Genomic DNA, 22,458 nt, shown 5'->3' with positions numbered 1-22,458 from the left:
GATACCTGGATAATAATAAAAGTTAATAATGGAAGACAGACCGAGTTCAAGGAGAGGAAAGAAGCATAGCCAGCTCTAGAAAGGATAGGAGAGCAGAGAAGGTGGTTTGGTTGGTTTTGAGGCAAGCAAAAAGTGAAAACGATGATCATCTGTTGTACAGAGGAATTTTTAAAGACTATTGAACTGAAAGTTGTCCGAGTATTTGATTATTCTTTTGACTCTTCAATTTGATCTCAAATGGAGCAGGGCAGTGATGTGCGTGGGAGGACCTCCAGATGCTGGATATATCTATTTTTAAAAGGAGAAACTGAGCAGTGTTAAGTATGGGGAAATCGCCAAAAATAAAACTGGAAGGGAAGAGTTTAGTGGTAAAGTGAGGTCCATGGTCCGGGTTCAGTTGCATCCATTTAGATTTCTTCCAAGAGCCTTTTATTATTTTCCGATGATAAAGAGAGAACACTTTCCCAAAGGCCTCGGACGGCAACGAATGTAGATATTGACGCGCTTTAGTAATAAAAAAATAGGGTAGGGCAACGTGTTGACGAAAGTTTAGAAGCAAGCTGCCTACATTGTGCTTTGGGGCGTAGATCATACACCGCCTGGAAGGTTCTGCAAGTAAAAGTTTTTTATTATGTTGTTGAGCAGAAGAGAGATTAATAAAGATGAGAGATTCCGTTTGTTTTACAAAGTTTGCAAAAATTTAAAAAAGACCTGGTCTGGGTGGTATTCTGAGATACTTTTAATGGCTCATTCTATAATTAAATTTAAAGTTCCAGGCTTAGCTTTAGATGAGTTGTAAAAGAATAGAACTGGGACAAAAAGATGTTGATGCTCGAGTTTGCAAGAAGTTCGCAGTTGAAAATATGACAAATATCCTCTTTATATTACAGGGGGGAAAAATCAGGATAAAAAATGTTCCTACGCAAGACCAGCCGAATATTTACAAAAAGTGCTAAATGGGGCAAACCGTTGGTTACAGAGACATCAAGAAACTCTACCTATTGGCGACGGTAAAGAAATCGCAATAGGTTTTGTCTGTTCAGTAAATGAGAAAGGAAGTTGGATCTAAAATAAAGTAACTATCCACACGAAATGTTGATATAAATCAGGGAGTAGTATTTGCACTTGCCCCGAAATATAGCAGAACTAATGAATGATTTCGGCTGCTTGAAGAAGATAGTACAAGACTACATACAATTGTTAGTTATCCGTTTTTATATGTTGGAAATGCTTTCTCCGTTAGCTTTAATACGGATTCAAATATCTTCTTCATTACATCTTAATTTTACAAAGTATAAAAATGGTGCTCATTTTATTTTATTTATGTAAATTTATGTGAATATTCCTCAAAAGCTGAATATTGACAACAACAAAATTGCTTAATATTTTAAAAACATAATTAGAAAAATGATGAATTTCAGCGAAGAATAAAAAAATGTAAATTAGTAAAGTCAGATTTTACTAAACAAATTTTTTAAACGTTGGAAATACTCGGATCTGCCTAGTGCGCACTGAGTTTTATTCAAGTAACAAGCTTACATTTCTCTAAAGAGGAATATTTACTATGATGACTACAACACAATGATCGAGATGGAGAAATAGGCGAAAGAAGATTATTAAAGATCGGTGTGGGATATTAGCAGGCGTCAAAGATATTTGGACGGATGTGCTGGAAGAGCGCTGGCGTGCCACCCCTTTTAGCATATATGAACAACAGGTGTCAGCACCCTCAGAAGAGTTATATGTCCGGTTTGTTCTCAGTTCACCACCGTCTTGTACGCGATATACACTAATCAACATTAATCTAGAAATCCTTCACCTAGTTATTAAACAACATATATAACGTAAGTACATATTGTCCTAAGACAAATTCATATCTCCTAATCCCTTCCGAATTTTAAGACCCCAACTTTCGAAAACCCAACATTTAAAAATAGGCCGTAGAAAGCCATACAAACGTGAAATCTATAATTTCATTATCTAATTAATTTGGTTTTCAACAAGAATAATATTTTACATGAAATTTTAAATCTGAGGCAGTTGAAATAACAAATTCACAAAACCATTATAATAAGATAAATTCTAAATTGACATGTTGACGTACCACATTGAATAACCCTTACAAATCTACGAAATTTGCAAAGTGGACATTGAATGTAATTTACCTTTAAGAAGGATTTAAGAAGGAATTTACTTAAAAATATGTCTGTAAATATATTTAAAGAAAAGAAATTATTTCTTGCATTTAAAAACAGTGATTTTTTTCGATTAGTATATTCTAATAAATGTAAATGTTAAATAATTAACGTATCCCATATTAATAATAAAAGTATAAAAGAAATAATGGAATTCACTATTGAATTAAAAACATTCTTCAGTGACTATAGGATCAGTTGATCCATTTTTTTTTTAAATCCTAAACATTGCCAAACCGAATTAAATAAGTTAAGTATTCATATAAATTTCTTATTAACAATTATCAAATATTCAGCTATTATTAAATTTAAAAAGGAGTGGCAATTGAATGAAGTCCACACTTCACTAAAAATGTAAAGAAATACCTAAAGCACATCCTTTTTTTATTTCAGTAACATTGTATGAACTACTTTAATTCTTAGTTGCAGTTCTTAGTTTTTCAAAATTTAAAAATTTTGTCCCAACTCATTAAAGAAAGTATTAATAAAATAAACTGAAAAACATTCAGAACAATGTGATCAACTCCGAACAAAAGTAGAGATTTTGAGAAAGACCTTCAATTGTGTTTGTTTTTTAAATTAATATTTAGACCCAAGTAACAAAAAAACTTAAAAAACAATGTATTAAGTAAAACCAATAGAAAGTGTAGGGTTACATCGTGGGGTAAGTTCCCAGTAGTTTTACTAATTTGAAGTATGAGGCAAAATCGCTCAAAAACAATTTAGTAATCCTCAAAAATTTAAAGCTTGTCAGTGAACTTTTTATAAATAAAAAGAAAAAATGTGTTATTGTGTGATGAAGACATGTGTGGTGAAAGAGATGAGGAGTACAAAAAAAAAACTTGTTTTTGCTCAACGTCTGGTATTGCTAATGTTTTAGTAATCCTCAATCTTGAGTGTATAGGCATGAAACGTTGCTATTTCTTTGAATTCCCTGATTAAAAAAAAAAATCAATTATAATTTTTAAAGTAAAAATGGTTTAAACTATTTTCTTTAGTAATAATTATTAGACTGATAAACTATTGCAGGTTTAGATAATAATTGAATTGCAAACGAATGGTAACTAATGAATCAAAACCGAAAGTAAGAGGAAATAGTATAGAAGGTTTTTTCAGCAGAAAATACTAATGAAATGTAGGCTGGTTTGAATTAACTATCAAATCAGTTTAAAACTTTAAAATTTAACATCCCCCCTTGGCCTGCCCAGGACTAAATAATAATTTTAAAAATTAAAAAGACAAACTATTTTTAGCATTAAAAACATAATTTTTTCCATTCGACAATCCATGATGAAACGAATCGTAGGATTGCTTTAATTTTATGTTCATTTATTAAAACTTCTTTGTATTAACTAACAAACTTTTTTAATATAAAAAGTGTTCTATACATTTGAAATCTTCTTACACTTAACTTCAATAACAAATATTAATTTATTTAATATTTATATATACAAAACATTAATATTATAATTGTTACACTTGTAAAGGGAACTTTTTCGGAATTAAAATCACGGGGCAGACTTTTTCAAATTGATGAATACGAACAAAAGATATCTGCTGTATATCAAGATGAACTTACGAAAATATTAAATTTATTTTGTAAGGATATTTCGTTTTTGAGTAATGCCAATCATAAAAATGCTCGTAAATCTTCTAATATACACACCTTTGTTTCAGCACTAGTTTTTTCTCTGAAAGATTCACAATGTTTATTTAATTTATTCGCTATTTGGTCTTTTGAATTTATTTTGCATATTCCGACATCCAGACCACTTACAACAGCCTGTTTATGTCGCAGTGATTAACATTAAATACTTTTTACACATGTATTTTTTTTATTATATTTCCATTATACGATTTTGATATATAATGGATTTCACACAGTTATTAACTAAAGCTGGGCACTTTACAAAACGCTTTAATTTTTACTTTGTAACACTAACTGTTATTAGCACATATGTAATTTAGTTTTTGTGATTCACTTCCTATCTTATATAGAGATATAATGACAATATTAGTTTATCAGAAAAGCTGTTGAGAAGTGATGTGGAGATTAGAAGTGAAGGTGGAGAAGATATTGTCAGGGAAGTTGAAACTGGTTGCAATGATGCTGTATATGTATCGCTGAAGAAGAAATATCTTCTGCCTGGAGGTTAGTGAAAGCTAATGCTAACCGCCCCACAAAAAAACTGAAATTAGAAACTCCGGCGAAAACTATCTCAAAATAAACTATTTTAATTTTTTTTAAATTTATTTGTTAAGTTACACCAACGCAGATACGCTATAAGTAACAATGACAATAACTGACACCCTACAAACTCACTAATTGAGGGGAGAAGTTACCCAGTGATAACACTCCCCAAGTCGTCTCCAGGATTAGCTACTCTCCTCAGAAGAGAGAAAATCGCGAGGCCACTGGCGTTTTAGTAGTCTGGGAGGATGATCTGGATGGTGATGAGATGATAAATGGCGGACAAGAGGATTGGAATGAGAGTGCAAGTTCTGATGAAAACTTTTATAGCGAGTTCGTGCCACCTGACCTACAAACGGAATTTCCAGGTCTGTGTGGATAGTTAGATTTGAAACGTAAAATAGAGCGTTAACGATAGTGCGGAGAATTATAGACTGAAGAGATTGAATTCGTTGAAGATTGGAGCGTTGCGTTGAACCCCACAGTTCAATACCGTACATCCAGGCGGGTTTTAGTATGGAATTGTAAATCAGTCGTTTGTTATTAAGTGAAAGTTTTGAACGTTGGTCTAATAGTCTTTTAAGTAGTCGATAACTCCTTATTTTAAATTATTTTATTATTCTATTCTATTATTTAATATTATTTTGTTCTATTCTGCTGTTTATTCTATTTTCACAAATATAAGTGGCACTCCAGATGGCGAGCTCGACGACAGCAATTTGGAGACACTAATCACATTTTAAGTACAGAATTTCAGAGATATTACGAAACAAAATTTACCAAGGATCTTAAAATAGTTATGGGTGATTGGATGAAGTAAACTACCTATAAATGAGAAAAAAATTTAGAATGAAACGTGATCTAGTGATTTGAAGAAAGGTAGTCGGCTGGAAAGTTTCCTAAAAACGAGACAATAAATTAAGCGATATTGAGTAAAACGTGGTTTTATTCAAATCAATAATAAAATTTTTGGATTACAGTGCAGTCAGAAATGACAGAAGGACGGAAAAGAGAGAGAGTGAGAGAGAGTGAGTGAGAGGTAAAGCATATAGTGGTCGCAAATTGAACCGAGCCGAGCGGTTAGAGGCGAGACCTGCGAAGCTATATGTATTGCGGTACTGGGTTCGATTCCAGGTCTTAGGCCTTGGATTTTATTTAATGGTTAATAAAAGAAATTTACAGTAAAGTATGTTTGCTAGTCGCCTCCGTCCACGACACCAAATTGGTAGTTGGACATTAAGCCACGCCTGAAAAAATAGGCGATTACTTTACTTTACTTTTTTTAGTCCCTGATAGTTTTAAGCCAAAAATCAAAATTCCAATTATTAATGAATTGTAGGTAATTTTCGTTAATAACAATGCCAAAAATGTCCTTATCTTTCGCGATCTAGCTCCTTTAGAGCAGTTTGGCTCCACTTTTGATAAGTGGTGACTTTAATGTACGCTGCTAAGGTTATGGCTCTAGTTACAACGAGTTGCTCTCTGCTGAAAGCAGTAAACAGTCTAGTTTACTTATACGACGACCTTACAAAATAATAAATGGCGAAACTGCAATTCGACTCTAGATACTCCTTCAATTACCTCAATACTATCCTTGACTGTCTCAGAAGATACAATGATGCTTTCCACTTTCCCATTATTAAGTATCGTATGAGATATGCTTGAATATATTAATATTAATAGGCAAAAATTTCAGATATTAACTTGAAAAATGCTATCTTTCAACCATTGCAGAATAAATTTCCTTGGGATAGGTCCGCCAATCGTTGGTATCATTTTGGACAGAGTATTGCACAGATATGGGGAGTTAAAGTAGAAAAATAATTCAATATCTTGAGAATATTTTCACCCAAGAAGAGGGGCACAGACTCCGAGGTGACCCTAACGTTGCACACAATCTGGGATTCAGACTAGAAAGTCAGCCCTTTCTGTCTTTTACAAAAACAAGTGTATAAGACTGTGCCTCAGATTCTTTTAAGAGGAGTAATATATGGTTCTGGTATAAGATTAAAGTATTATCCGATTGATAAGTTTTAAAAATGTTGAACTGCAATTTGAGGGTATATTTTATCTTGAATAAAATTTGCGGGTAAATTCCTTTCGTACAGCCGAATTGATTGCTATTCAGAGGGCATTATATTGAACGCTGCCCGAGAAAAAGTATATCATTATTAGCGATATTGTGCTCTACATAAATTATAAAATGTATACATTCAATTTGCAGGCATTAATCATATCGAAGTGATCGTTGAGCTTATAGCAACCCCCAAAGAGGAAATAAATCTATATTAGTTTTCTCTGGATAAAGGGCCACCAGTTGTGATGTATCTAACGAAATGGAAGTCGAACAAAACAAATGAGACTACCAACATTAATGAAAAGGAAGATTATAAATTACCTGTAACAGATATAAGAAATAAGTTTACAATGTAAGCCTTGCAGGAATGATAGGCAACAATAACAACAACAAGGGTGCATTTTAAAAGTCGATGTCACCAATCACTTTAACTATTCTGGTGCAAAGGACAGGTTATTAGTAGAAATGTTGTCAGGAAATAAGTTGGTTGAGATCTGATGACCAAGTTTGTGACTTATATCTGTACAGAATCAATTAGAGATCTTCATCGCTAAGTGCAGAGTTCAACAAGGAAGAAGCTTTCAAACATGTAATAATGAAATGCCAAGCTATACAAGAGCTAGAAAGGAAATACTTGATACTTTATACAAGAATTTAGAAACACCTTTTTGGTGTGGGAACATAATCTTCTCCAGCAACATTCAAGTAAAAACCATAGTTGTATATACCAATAAATTGTGTGCTCTTGATTCGATGTAAACAGAAAGGTCAAACGGTACAAGAAGTCACGAAGGCAAGAATATTGCGTACTGGCCTATTGAGACTATAAAGACGAAGAGCACTCACAATGGTCGCAATAGGTTAAGGAATAGATAAAAATAGTAGTCACTTGGTGTCTTAGAAGATTACACTTTTCATATTGGTGAGTGTCCATAGATATAGGTAAATGTTGCTGGTTGGATGGTGAAAGCTGTTGCAAGAAAAATCTGTTCATCAGATTTTTCTAAAACAATAAATGTTTGATCATTAATTTATTGTAAATTCTTGTTGTATATTATATTAGCACCTATTAACTCGAACTTCGGCAAAAAACATCAAAAATGTAAAATTTCGTTAACGAACAAACTTTTACGTCGAATCTTATTTTCATTTCATACACTTATGTCGATTCTTTATTTCCTATTGAGTAGATTCAATTTTCTGATACAATACACTGGCCGCTCTTATCAACTATCTTACCTCCAGCCTACTGCTTCGGCTCTCATTACCACAAAATTTTCTCTTGAAATAATAAAATGTCCTGCAATTAATTTATGTTGGTTTTCAATTCCTTTCCAAATTTCTATGGTTACCGTGTGATCTCTGTATCAAAAGTTTCTTTATCGCTATAAATAATTATTATCAGGGATGAAATTAGCTAAATTGAATTTCCACACGGATATACCGGATTCGAATGCAATGCCGGACCCTTAGTTTCTCTTTATAGAAGCGTCTCTTAGCAGCTCACTGTCTGGAATAAACAATGTTGTGCGCAATGAGAAAACACTATCCGAAGGCTGGTAGTTGCCTGCAATGCGCAGTGCCAATGGCCTCAGATGTTAACAAAAAGTAATAATAATAAACGTAAAGTGGTTCGACTAAGTATGCTGTTGTGGTCTAAGTGTGCTGCTGTGAGCTACTAGATTCCATTAATTCTACCTTGCTTTAAATTTTTTTAAGCAAGAGAGAAAAGAGATAATCTGGTTAAACTACGAGTTTAAGTTTAATGTATTAACTCGTATAAGTTTTTTAGAGATTAACCAAAGCAGTGTAGTTAAGTAAAGTCGAAAGCTTTTGCTTATACTGTCATGTATTCAGTCATACATTTTCTAATTAACTTGTTCATAGTGAAAAAATGTCTAATTCCAATTTGAATTTATAATTCAAATGACGCCTACTGTAAATTTAACCCAGAACGCGACCTAGTCTCGAATTCATACTTAACAAAAATTATTAAAAATTAAAATAAATGAGTTGGCATTAATTTCTCCTCCTTTCTCGGATTTAAATTGAGAAAATTGAAAATTAGAAATGCACTATAGTCAGCTCCGAATGCCATAGAATTCGTGGTTGACTCGCTTAAATTAAAAAAGTATATATTGGATTTCAATTTTATATTTGTATTTACACACTTATTGTTAAAATTTATCAATAACAAGAAGCAAGATTGTTATTGTTGTCTTAATAATATTAATATTTGCATTAAACATCTTCTTTTAAATGCATCGCTAACTTTCTGAGTTTTAGAAATTAAATTATTCGAAACTGCTACTTTACTAAGTGGTGCTCTGACAATGGCACTATTTTTTCCTATAATAAAGATTTTTTTTTTTTAATTGCCAGCTTAACTGAACTAACCGAATCCTTTGAAATTCTTACCAGAACTCTTTAAACATTTAATTCTTAGCAGTATGTTTGGAGTATTTGGGCTCAATTTTTGTAATACAAACTGAAACGCTACTTGGTTAAAAAAAATGAGAGATGTATGCTCAGGAATTTCCTGATAATAATAATAATAAGAAATTAACAGTTTTCATGATTTAATATTACCAAATATGCTCATTAATGGCTTCCTCAGTATGAGCGACTTTAAATGTCTGAGAAGAATATAAAATTCCTGTTTTGCACCATGATAGCTGAGTGGTTAGTAGTGGCGAGTCCCAGTCAAAATAAGATGTATTGTGGTTCTGGGTTCGATTCTCTATATAGGCTTTGGAGTTTATTTAATGGTTAATATGAGAAATTTATAGTAAAGTATGTTTGCCGGTCGCCTCTATCCACATACCTAATTTTAAGTTGATTGTAAAGCGCGCCTGAAAAAAAAGGTATTACTTAACATTTTTATAAATGACCTGTCAGAAAAGAGAAGTTATTTAAAACACAGTGTTCTATTCATGTGCAGGGCTACCCTGCTACCTACGAAGAATGAAATACAACAAAATAAAAAAAATACTTATAATTTACTTTATAAACAAGGACAACTAGGTAACGAAAGTTAAAATGTTATGCAAAAGTTTTCATGTTACACATAAAACTTTATTTTTGTGTCCAAGATGTTATGGTCTGTATTTCCATTAAAACTTTCATCCTCTGCAGAAGACGAAGAAAATGTTATATTTTCAAATTTTCTAGTGAGTGAATAAGTGACAGAGTAATTTCATTTCTGTAATGAAAATATTTAAATTAAATTTGAAAGAAAAACTGTGTATAAATTACAGATAAATTTTGCAGTGCTCCCTCACAGTTTATCAAGGAAGGCTAATAAACGACAAGAAATAGAGCAAATAATCTAAGGAGTCAGAAGGAATGCAACTGGCAGTCTTGAATTATGTCGCAGCCTGCTCCAGCATCTATCAATTTACTGAGACATGAAATTGCACTTCAATTAACACCAAAAAGCACTAGATGAAAATAAATTAGATAATTAGTAGTAAATAGTAAAGATATATTATCCAGTTTGAGCAGGTTAATTGTAAAAGGATGAAACATTTTTGGATTGCCAGCTACAAATTAGGGACACATATTTAGCACAAGTTGTATAAATGAATGAGGGGTAGTATGTAACAAAAAAAAAATCCTAAAGGAGGGTGGGAAAATTAAATTATAGTTTGCCCGGAGTGAAAATAGCACCAGAAAAGCCAATTTTCTACGATAAAAACTAAAGATCTCTTCATTTGAAATTGTATTGAGCAACTGAGAAATCGCTTATATCGCTGACTGTACAGGCATTTCAATCAAAACTACTCCGACAGATTACGTGACTAACCTCAATCGAAAATATGTATATACAGATTGTATATAATGAAATAAATTTAAAAAAAAAAAACTTTTCAATAACCATCCCTCCACAGGAAAATGCCCTACTTCCATTAATAAAATACAGAAGTTCTAAATTAAAAAATATGTAAATAAAATAAACAAAACAAAAAATAATTAAATTTTTAAATCAATAAAGTGTTGGTTTGCAGTTAGACTGAAGTATTTCCAAACACCTTGTAAATTTCTTCTGTAATTTGAATAGGACTATAACTTTATCTTTGCTGTTTTTTATATCTCTTAAATAAAATATAACTTTTGTACAACTCTCCAATGGACAGTTTTATTATTTTCAATTAAGCCGTACAGTTATTGCATAAATTCTTCTTCATTAAGTTGAGTAAAATAATCAAAATGTTATCTTGGATATTTAAACTATGTTGTGAACGTTAAATCAACAGCGCATGAAGAGATAACAACGGGTCGACGGTCATTAACAAACGTAAGAGAGATCATTTTTATTAAATAACATAAATTAAGTTAGTGACTCATGTGCTTTTTTACAGATTTAATATTCGATACTTATTGACTTTGAGTGCTATCATTAACTGTTGGTAAATATAGCTTCTTTTTTTTGTATTAAATAAAACATTGGTGGAATGTGATGTATTATTACTGTTAATACGAGTATTATATTAACAAAATGTTATAAAGGATAAACTTTCTATGATACATTTGAGCAGACTTATGAGGAAATGGCTGGGCATATGTTTGAATAATCCTAGGCGATCTAAATGCAAACAAAGACCAAAAAAAGAAAAGCATCAGACCAACAGTAAAGATTCATTGTCTGAATGATGTCAACAAAAGCAATGGCTCAAGAGTGGAACATTTCGCGGTCTCCAAAAGTTGGTAATCAGTTGAACACAGTTCTCACAAGAATCTACTTAAGGAGACTATCACGAGACGGAAATACTCGTAATTTGATTGATAATGTTAAATTTAACACAAAGATTTTTGAGGATGGAATATAGCGAACCTCCTATCTTGAAGGCCGTCACAACTGACATACTTTACTATTCCTGCCAAATTTTTAAAAATGCAACAATTACAAGCAAGTTTGTCTGTATAATCTCTGATATTTATTTCTGTAATAAAAATTAAATTATAAGCATTCTTCTTGGAGGGTGCCTCTACAACTCACTGTCTGGTAATGTGTAGTGTTTTCTTCGGCGAGAGAATACTATCCAGAGAACAGTAGTGCTCTGAGAAGGCTGCCGTTGCCAGGAATCTTAGATGTTACATGCCTTAATTAATGTTGTGTGTGTCCTCACTAGACTTACTCTTATTACAATTTTCGAGTTGTTGGCTCAGAGGAACGCTTCAACACTCCCCAAAATGCTCAAAACGAATTTCCTAAGAAAAATGATTTAAATAAGAACTTTTTAGAAAATGAAGATTTTTTTTTTTTAATCTGTCACGCAAAAATTCCATTGAGTAATGTGATACTACTTAAAATTTTCTTCAAATTCGGAATGTAATCAAGACATTTAACCAAGCAGAGCCTTACATTACATTATTTACTATCGCAAACATTTGCGGTGAAAACTTGTAATCGAAAATTGGGCACGATCGCGATACTTTCCTTAACTAGTGAAAGAAAGTGAATAAGTCTCCCTATTCTATCATTACAACAAAAAGGTAAGCTATTTTAAATGGTTGTAATTATTAGTTGTTTTTTTAATTCCTTTCCACTCTAACGTTATTGCCGAAATTTTGGCAACTGGTAATAATTGTAGTACTTAAAAATTCAAATTGTATTTCTAGAAGTGTCAGAGCGTCAGAATAATTCAAAAATATGTTTGAGTCGTCAGCAATGTGTGAATATTCAGTAATGCGAACTCTAGTAGCCGTAAGTTCGGATGTAAATGATTATGTGGACCATCTATCAGTTTAATTTTTAGGAGCAAAATATTAAGTTTAAATAATGAAACAGGAGCATAGAGAACTCACAGTTCTCTTTGTAGAAAACCGAAAAGAGTACCCCACTACATAAGTAGAGGCATTTTAGCTAGCTGTGTTGGTCAGCGGCAAAGGGAATTAATTATGTGATGCCTTTGACACATGGCGGAACATGTGCCAAAAAAGTAGTGATATATTTATTTAGTGGTTAAGTTGGGAACATAAATGAAAGGAGTAATTTCTTTTCCCTCGGAGTTATTGTAAAGGAATCTTTTATTGGTGAAAGACCAAACAGCAAGATTTTTATTTATTTGAACAACATAAAACAACAACCGTGTACATAAACATAAGAAAACGTTTTATATGTGATAAATATATTTAAGTTTCCTGCTTTGTTCCAAAATTTGATTCGTACACTGATGGAAAGTTGATACATGTAGAGAAAAAAGAGAAGAGTGGCTCTTTAATGTTACGTAGGGTAGATCTAATCCCATTATCCTGACAAATTTTATCAAAATCAGGGTAAGATTTACAGAGTTATTAGTAATAATTGTTTTGGAGGAGGCCTTGTATACATAGGGGCTAATTCCCTTCCCATATTATGTATTCCCATTTCGAATACCCCAAGAGTTAATATCTACATTAAATCAATACATCTACATTAAAATTCCGAATCGAATGACATCCCATTCACGATAGTTGGTTCTCGCTTTTTGGTGCCACGTTGTTTTCAAAAAAATTAACAAGAACAACAATTTTGAAAATGCTGTTTTTCCCATTTTCGGCAACGGTTTTCTCGAAATCTAGTTATTTGTTCTGTGTTATTGCAGAAAAAATTACACATATAAATTAATTATGTTCTTTACTTTAAAGAAAATTTGGAAATTTTATTTTATCTAAGAAAAGAGAAAAAATTGTCAAAGCTGAGTTCGCTTTAACATTATGCATTTTCGTGGTAAGGTGGGCGATCAGCCCATTATACAACTGTATTGCCAGGGAGTTTAAATTATTCTTCAACCTCTAAGAATCAATTAAATGAGATAAAACGAGTCAAAGAGATTTCGATGCACAGAATTTTTAAATTTAATGAAGAATTTTGGACTTGATGACCCGGAAACATTAAAGTTGTTGCAATTTTTTTTTTTACGGATCGACAGAGAATACCTTTTTTTAAGAAAATGATGCTGCCTGGATCTTGACGATTTTAGAGCGCCCAGATGGTTCCTAGCTGAGGATTCTCTTAAAATAAAAAGCAACTTTATTTCTTCTAGATTATTGGGACTTTAATGCTTAATTATATTCTTCTATTATCAACTTCCAAATCATTAAACTGAAAAATCCTTTCCTTTTCCTACAGTAACTTCAGCCGATATCGCATTTAAAGTCTAGAATTTTCTGAAATTATTACCCCACATCCTAGAAATCCATGTGCTAATCATTCTAATTTTGTTCACCTCTTTCTTTAAATAGAAAGGAAGTTAAGTGAATGCATCTCTGATCAAAGCTGTCAAGGTGGTCTCGCCCTACATCAATTTGTGAACATTCTTTACAATAATAATAATAATAATAATATTTTATTAATAAAATAACATATACAAAAGTAAATAAATTCAATACATTTTACGACATGGAAGAAACGTCTACCGGCACTCTTTACAAAAATTGAGATATATGGAGTGGTCTGAAACATAAGGCATTATAGCTGTTATTACGGATTATTCTCCACTAAAGTCGAATATAAATGTTAAACATTGGAAAACCTTTATTAACATTTAAACCTAGAAACTACTTATTTATTTCATATTTTGACTGGGCAGAAAACCTGCAACTAAATTCAGGATTTTTATTAAAATGAGAGGAAATGAAGAGTTGGAAATTAGGTATAGAGGAATTGCTAGCTTCCTTTGAGGAACTTAAAAGCAACGCTTAATTTAGGAAATGTCGTAACTACGAGAAGAGGATAATCCCTTGGAATATTCTTCTCTTTAAAGTAAAATTGATTTGATTTAAGAGGGCAATTCAAGGTTTTGTTATTTTATTTACACTAATTTCCTTCACGTCACATGTCAAAATATTAAAATACGTTGACTTTAATACTTCATAGATATTTCCTAGTCCTACGTACGAAGACGTAAACCACTGTGGAAGTCAATTTAGTTCTCAGTTTTGGGTACATACACCATGATTATGAAAGAGGGCTGGCTATTCGAATTATAATTACGATTACAACTACCCAAATTAAAGTATGATTGCTGTCTTTACGCCTGGTTTTTGCTAGACCTGGTTTTTATTAATACCTCTCAGATGAGTTATTAAGGATAGCAGAAGAAGATTGTGGTGGATTATTCTATGAGGAAACTTCAATAAAGTAATTGAAAATAAAAAAAAATTGTACTTAATGAACAGCAGTTTTATGTTCCTAAAGTTCTAGACGTTACTTACTGGGACACGTATCGTTAACTACTTCAGAGACTACTAAGACATTCATATAGTGCCAGAATAGTGAATTCCGATTTTTGACTGAAGTTTTCAACAATTGTCTTCCACACTCATCCTATTCTCCTAATCAGATAACAACTACTTGGAAATTTTAAATTAAACAATTTGTAACAGTCGTTTTTTTTTTTTTTTTTAACTTATGTAATCTAAATCTATCAATAATATAATGGATAAAATTACTTAAAGGGAAACTGTCAGGAGAGAAGGTTGTTGTATTACATTTCACTTAGGTAGATCTAGTTAACCCAGCGCTGCTCAGGACCCTATCACATTATAAAAGCAAACGAAACATAATAATATCTTCAATATTCTAAGATGCCTGACAAAGCGTTTCATTTCAATTTCGACATAAAATATCTCAGGCCCAACACTTGATTTCAGAGTTGTTTCAGTGCCAATTCTAAATTTAAAGAAAATTTATTCCCGTTAAATTTTTAAAGAGTAAGTCGGGTAAGTGTTAACACCAGATTGATTTTAATACATTTTCTAATTAATTTTAATTTTGATAAAGAAAAACAGTAGAAAATATTTTGGCTTTTGGTACTGAAAAAAAGAAAGTGATGTTTAAAATAAATTCTTAAATTGTAATTTCCCTTTGACAGCTCTAATTAATACTACTGTATAAATGTATTTTTAATTACTTTTCTAGTGAGACAACTGTTCAGAAATTTAACCTTTTCAAGGCAAAATCTATGTTCTTTAAATATAAATAAATAAATATACATATTTAAACATAAAATATATATTTAAAGAACATTTTTCTATCCAAAATTTGATTAGAGATTTATTTTTATTTAAAAAAAAATAAATGTTAAGTATTATCAGTAGATCTTTTTTTACTATCCAATTTAGAATCGTTCTCTATTTCAATCAATCTGTGCCCATGAAAAGTAAAGCAAAGCATATTATTTCAAGCCGGCCTTACTCCCAACTTCCAAATTAGCTGTCGTGGACGGAGGCGATAGCAAACATACTTTACTATTAAATTTCTCATATTAACCATTAAATAAATTCCAAGGCCTAGACTGGGAATCGAACCCTGTACCACAATACATATTAGCTCTGCAGGTCTCACCCCTAACCGCTCGGCTACCGTGGCGCCTTCTGCGCCCATCTGCGACCATGACAAACAATATGCGAACACGTCAATCAACATGCGACTACGTCAATATTGAAGTTAATAAAGAATCATTTACGCTCTCCAGCCAGTGCCGCCAACTTGGTCAAAATATGCACAATACACACGCACAATTTTAAGTACCGGACAGTGAGCTGTAATACAGATCATAGAAAGAGGGCCAGCAGATGGATTCGAACCAGTGATCTCCTCGTTGGAATTCAGTATTCACAATTTAATGTTAAAACGGTACGAATTATGTTACGTTTTGTCTGAAAAGACAAATCCAGGATTGGATTGGAATTTGGAAACAAAGGGAATCATTTTTTGAGAACTGGTCCGACAAGACACAACACGTTTGTGCAAAACATAGGTGCGACTTTTTGTTCCGCCTTACACTCAGTTCTCATCTATTGTCTATTGTTAGTACATAACTATTCTGGCTTTTTTATGCTTTTTTTTTTGGGCATTTACAGTTTTTTCTAAAAGTCATTTAAAAAAAATGATCTCTGACCTGCGTCAGCGTTTACGTGAATTCCTGACGGAATTCATAGAGTAGTATAGAAGTGGATTTCAACAAAAATTAAAAAAGAGACTTGCGTATGGCGTCTAAATAAAATAAAGAAATGTAAGGAGTAATCTTTCAACAAATCATTTGATTATTTTAAGCAGCCATCCACTTTAAGCCCTTTTCCTTTTTGAAATTCTGGAGTGAACTCTCAAACACCGATTTCTGTGATTAATTTTTCTTAAAAAGCTAGTTGACTGCTACACTCTCTTAAAATCTGTATTTTGTGATTTAAAGTTCCAAATCAAAGCATTAGCTTAGTAATATATTAGAGTTATTGGTATGTAATGTCTAAGATCAAATTAAACCTTTTGGTAGCCAAGTATAATAATAATAAAAAAAAAAAAAATTGAAAAAGTAATCAAATTTTATTGTATCTTCTAATTTGTAGTAATAAGCAGCCGTACAGTTGCATTTCCAGTTAAAACAGTATGCACACAGAGTTTATTGATACAACAGTTATTAACCAACTGGTAGTTTTAAGATAAATTAAACTATTTTCTTTTAATTAAAGAATTAGTAGATAAATTAGTAAAGGAAAGGATGTTTCTTAAAATGTAACAGTATAATATCTCACAGTTAACTAAAAGTAAATGAGCGAGAGACACAATTAGCATGCACTAAGGTGTTTAAAAAGAAAAAAGTACTTAAGAGAAAATAATATCCACATTTAAAAGAAAAAACTATATTATTGTTAGAATCTATACAAATTTAGTGTAAAACATTCAGATTTTCGCTTTCTGCAACAATAAATTTTTGTATGCAAAATTTAGAAAAAAATAGACCTTTTTACGAAATAAAGTCACGTTTAATTCCCACCAGATGGTGTTGGTGGAACAATGCAATTCAGCATTTTCAATCCATAGTCTAAAAAAACATATCTCCATGAATTTGGTCCATGTAACATTAAACCATCTTTAAAAGTACCGTTGAAATATGTGTTGAAATTAATGAAAAGCTAAATTTCAACGAACGGGAATTAAAACTAAATTTTCCTTCATCTATTTTAAACTAAAAATTTAACTATTTAAAACAAAACTTCTTCAGTGACAGGATAGAAAAGAAAAAAAAAAGAATGGCATTTATAAGAGAAAGAATAAAAAAAAAAATTCTAAATATGTAATCCTTTTTAATTTTTCGGCTTCGGTAAAAGAAAGCTTTTAAAGAATAACCAGAAAATTTATTAAATTTTCACAGTAATATTTGCACTAGTAACGAAAAAAGGGATTTTCAACATGTTATGTTTAATAATGCAAATACACAACAAGTTATAAGGTACAAATATATAACCTAATTTATGCTTGATACATAGACCATGACTTTAAAAAAGCTTGCTTTTCGAATATTCTCATTATTTTAAATAAACCTTTTCTTTTTTTAAATACAAGTTTGTTGTTCATTTTTTATTTTTTAATGTACTTAATAATTTGGAAGACGGGATTACTAACAATGCAATGCATGTTTGGTTTCTAAATAAATGATGTACTTATATATATAATTATGAATTTCCTCAAAGCTAAGGTTTTCCTCAATCGAAATTTACTCGTAAGATATTCTTTCCATCTCTCTGTATCTATTGCATCCTCCTCTCGCAAACCATTTCCTTGTGGACTCTCGTTTAGCAAGTCCCTCCATGTTAGCTTGGGTCTCTCTTTTATCCTCCTGCCCTTCTAACTATCTGTTCCCTCTTCTCAATCAATTACATCTCAATCTCCACTCCTCTTTACGCATTAACTCGTTACCTCTCACCTCCATTATCTCGCTTACTTCTTCGTTCCTTCTCCTTTCCAGTCTAGAAATCTCTGCCGACTTCCAAAAATCCATCTCCATAGCAAGGAGTTTCCTTCCATTGGCTTGAGATATTGTCCAGGTTTCTGCTCCGTACAATAATATGCTCTCCTCTATACTGCTATATATAAGCTTTTTTATTCTTTTCTGCTTCACAAAAACCGAGTTCTGCATGCCTATCACTTTCCTAACAGAGCTTATCCTTTTTTCATACATTCAACTGACGTGCTTTTATTCGTGTAAACTTATCCTTTCAGAAAACTAAGATAAATATTTCATGTTTCCCTTCTAATTTTAATTCTTTTCAAATAAAGTTTAGGGGAATGGTTTCTTTACGGCAGTATTATCATATTTTGGATAGCAGCGCACTAGAGACCTAACAAAGTTTCGCACCACAATAATTGTAAAAATTAAACATTCATTAAAAAAAAAAATCAATTTTCAAGAGAAGAATGTTTCGCGCTAAGTTATGAGTAGTAGTTAAAGAAGTTAAGGTAATCAGGGGGAGGGATCTTCAAGAAAATCGCAGAAAACTGATGGAACTCATCAGAAAATGCGTACTTCTCTGAAAATTTACAAACTTTGATTTTTATCTTCTTGATTACTTTAATAGTGTTTGGATGGTTAGAGACTCACTAACTGCTTTCAAGTACCACTCAAGAAATAAATACCCTGATACATATTTTCTCAGGAAAATGTTATAAATGAAAGTTAAAGATGTATGTATTTCTCTAAGATAGTACTTCAACAATAGTTATGTACTATTTGTACTGAAATAAGACGCTGCAGCTTGAGAGCAAGTCTGGGTGCCCTGAATTCTACGCCAACTAATGCGCTTCCAGAAGAAGCCAAGCAACAACCCTTGCCAATCAGAAAGAAGTTGTTAGTTTCACCTTTTATCATTGAATGGTTCTGTATTGAAAAACAAACCTGCATTCAAAAGATAAGCAGAATAACAGCCCGAGTTTTTACCGAAAAGTTCTGCTACAAGAAGAACGTTCCCATCTTAGTAAACCAATTCAGCCAACTACCTCACTTCTCCTTAGAAATAAAACGCTATGATTTTCTTCCTGTTTTCAGTTTTGAGTTGTTATTCTCTATGGAAAATAGTAAGAATATTCATACAAAAATTTTCCAATACAACGAAAATATTTCAAATTCTTGCAATAATGGACTGCTTCTTAACAAATTAGACCGCTACTTTCCCAACAGATATCAGCTTTTCACACAGATGGTTCTAAGAATCAAGGCGTTGTGGGATGTGCAATGATTGATCTTTTCGCTGACGTCACCTTGCAATTCAAATTAAGTAAATTTGCTTCCATATTCACAGCCGAATTATTTGCAGTATATCAATGTTTAAAGTATGTGGATTCACTAGATCAATCCCTTGTTTTAATTCTCACCGACAGTAAAAGTGTTCTCCCAAAACTTCAAAATTCCGAAAATAATGCACCTGCTTTAATTTTAGAAACTTCCTAATTATTAAATAGTATTCTAAGAAAAGGCAAATACGTACATTTAATCTGGATTAAGGGCCACACAGGTCTGAGAGGAGATGAAATTGAGGATCGTAAAGCCAAGGAAGCGATCTCCGTACAACATACATCTCCATACTCAATTTTAGTCTCCGTTTAAAAATTATGCAAAATCAGAGTGCTATACCGAATGGCGGAGGTTGTACAATTTATCAAAGCTGAGAAAAGGTCAATTTTACACATCCATCCAATCTAGTGTCCCCATAAGACCATGGTTTTTCAGATATAATAGAAGAAGCACACTCATTAGAATGAGATTTAAAGTGCAAGAGGCCAAAAAGCAAGGGAAAAAAAGGTTTTCTTAAAAAAAAAAAAAATCAATAAATTAATTGTCAGTTTTGATCCTTTTGTTTATATCCTTTTCTAAAAAACTTTTTGCTACTTCCGTAATCAAATTCGAACATTCAATAATTTTTCTATTTTTATTTTACGGTGGGCACACATACGTAAGGGAGAGAGAGCGCGAGCAAAATGTGTAATTTCTCTTTAGGGAAAATACACAGGGGATCTTAAATCGTGTATTTGTGCCGAAAACTTTAAAATCTGCTGTTTTGGAAAACTTCTTACAAGGAGTAAAAAAAAACAAATTATATGTGGTAATTATTTAAGAAATATCTAAGAAACTTCAATTAAAGTTGCAATTCCGACTTCCGATAAAAAAAAATCTTCACTCTGCTAAATGATAACAAAATGCAAGATTTAATTTCAAATGTTTGAATTTAAAAGTAGAAATAAAACACGTTCGATATAAAAATTTAATGCAAGCTGAATTTTGTCGTTAATGTTAGAATGTAATTGAAATAACAACAGCTATACATAGGTTAGACATTAGACAACTCAATTCGGAATAAACAGACAAACCTACATGATCGTTAATCATCAACTCAAATGAGATTTCTGTTAACACAAGCCAGAAATGTTGGTTTGCTGGTTCACTTAACGGGCCATGTTGTGGTGGCCATTTCTCAACTTCATCAGTATAGATTTTAAGTGTAATGGGAAATATTCATTTATTTTCAAATAACTGATCACATTTCGCTTCTTAACAACTATACATTAATATTATTTTTTAGTATACATTATTTTTAGTAAACGAGATTATTGTGCAAATATTAGTTAGATGAGTTTTAATATAGTTCCAGGAACCGTTACACTATGCCTTGGCCTCTACTTGTTTTGGGATATGTAGCAATTGTGGCCAGCTCTTCAGATACAACTTTGGAATATGGATTTGAAACAAGTTTGGAAGTACCCTACAGATCGTTTGTGACCTCTCCTTTGAAATACTATGCAGCATTAGTAGAAAACAGAAATATAGGACCACTAGGTTAGGTTTGATATAAAATTGTTCGAAATAGCTATTGATAGCTGTAGAAATATAAATGTATATATATTATACACATAGCTAAAATTTAATTAATTAATAGAATCTTTTGAATATTTGCAGAAAACAAACGTGGAATATCTGTGCTTTCTCGATGGAAACCTCTCACTTCTGCACTCAATTCACTGCGGCCGTTGGACATGAATTCTATTCGATCTATAGAAGATCGAAGATATTTTTCCAGATCAGCATCAGCAAGACCTCGCGGAGGACCCTTGAGATATGGAAGACGCTAAAAACTGAACAATTTTCAATTTCTTTGTATTTTTTATCATTTTTTTTTATCTTTGTTTTTTTTCTTCTTCTTTTAATCATTTTATTCGTATTATTTTTAAACAATGCATTACATTATATTATTTTTAGATATTTTATTATATAATATTTGAGGAACAAAATGTTTACTTTAGTAATAAAAATATATTAACTAAAACTAGATAATCATTATTTTACATAATAAAATCCGCCAACCTAAATTTTTGAGAACAATTTATGCATGATATCGTAGGAAAAATATCTATTGTTGCGTCCACAGACTAAACTTCTCAAAACGATGCAAGTCTTACCTTACAACGGACAAGTGTTTGTTTTAAGTGCTACTAAGAGAATAGCCTAATTTTGTAAAAGGAAGTGTTTAAAAAAAAAATATGTTTGGGAGGGGGTTGTCATTAGATTTTCTTTGCATCCCGTGAATATTGCTCACAATAATTTAATAAATTAAATTATCTAAAACTCGCATATTTAGTGTTTCGCTTTAAAAAAAAACCTATAATTCTTTTTTGAACTTTGAATTTTTCAGTGGTGGTTGATCACATCATTAGAAGCAATAATGTTAGTAACATTAGTGACAAAAAAATAAGATTGATTCTTTTCGTTTTAAAGAGATTCCTCAAGGTGAGGCAGTACTCTCAAACTAATGCTAATGTAAGATTTGTTTAAAATAAGACTAGTTACGTTTTATGTGTATTCATTAGTGTAATTTTTATATTAACTGCGCCCAATTTAAATAAGGTTATTATTTTTATTATTATAATTTATTATTTAAAGTTTGTTGTAATAAAGACAAGCTCCCGGCCAAAGGAATGTACCCTAAATACAGTAAATAAATTATGATATGCACATTCTCTATTAGTTTTGCCGCTCCTAGAAACTTATAACAACAAAATGCACAGATCTCATCTGATTGCGACGAACTGCACCTTTCATTCACTTTATCGCACCTATTTATGTAAAAGGTAAGCGTATTTCTGAATCTTTTTTGCTCTGCTAGGAAGTACCAAAAGTGTTTTCGATTCCACGCTCCCCTGATTAACTAATGAAGTATACTAAAATCAATGTTACCCCCTC

At 31.8% G+C, this 22,458-nt stretch overlaps 1 protein-coding gene across 1 annotated transcript; it reads left to right on the top strand.

Moving 5' to 3' along the window:
• Positions 1–1,707: 1,707 nt before the first annotated feature.
• LOC141455833 (uncharacterized) lies at positions 1,708–22,230 on the top strand. Its single transcript, XM_074131260.1, has 3 exons — positions 1,708–1,844; positions 20,867–21,057; positions 21,178–22,230. Exons 2-3 carry the CDS (start codon positions 20,886–20,888, stop codon positions 21,348–21,350), a joined length of 345 nt encoding a protein of 114 aa, XP_073987361.1. The 5' UTR covers positions 1,708–1,844; positions 20,867–20,885; the 3' UTR covers positions 21,351–22,230.
• Positions 22,231–22,458: the final 228 nt, after the last annotated feature.

Source organism: Rhodnius prolixus, unplaced genomic scaffold (genome assembly GCF_049639745.1).
Source record: "Rhodnius prolixus isolate KJV_2025 unplaced genomic scaffold, Rpr scaffold_1, whole genome shotgun sequence".
Classification (NCBI taxonomy): Eukaryota; Metazoa; Arthropoda; class Insecta; order Hemiptera; family Reduviidae; genus Rhodnius; species Rhodnius prolixus.
The sequence above is the reverse complement of the archived record's forward strand: the minus strand, read 5'-3'. Positions and strand labels throughout refer to the sequence as shown.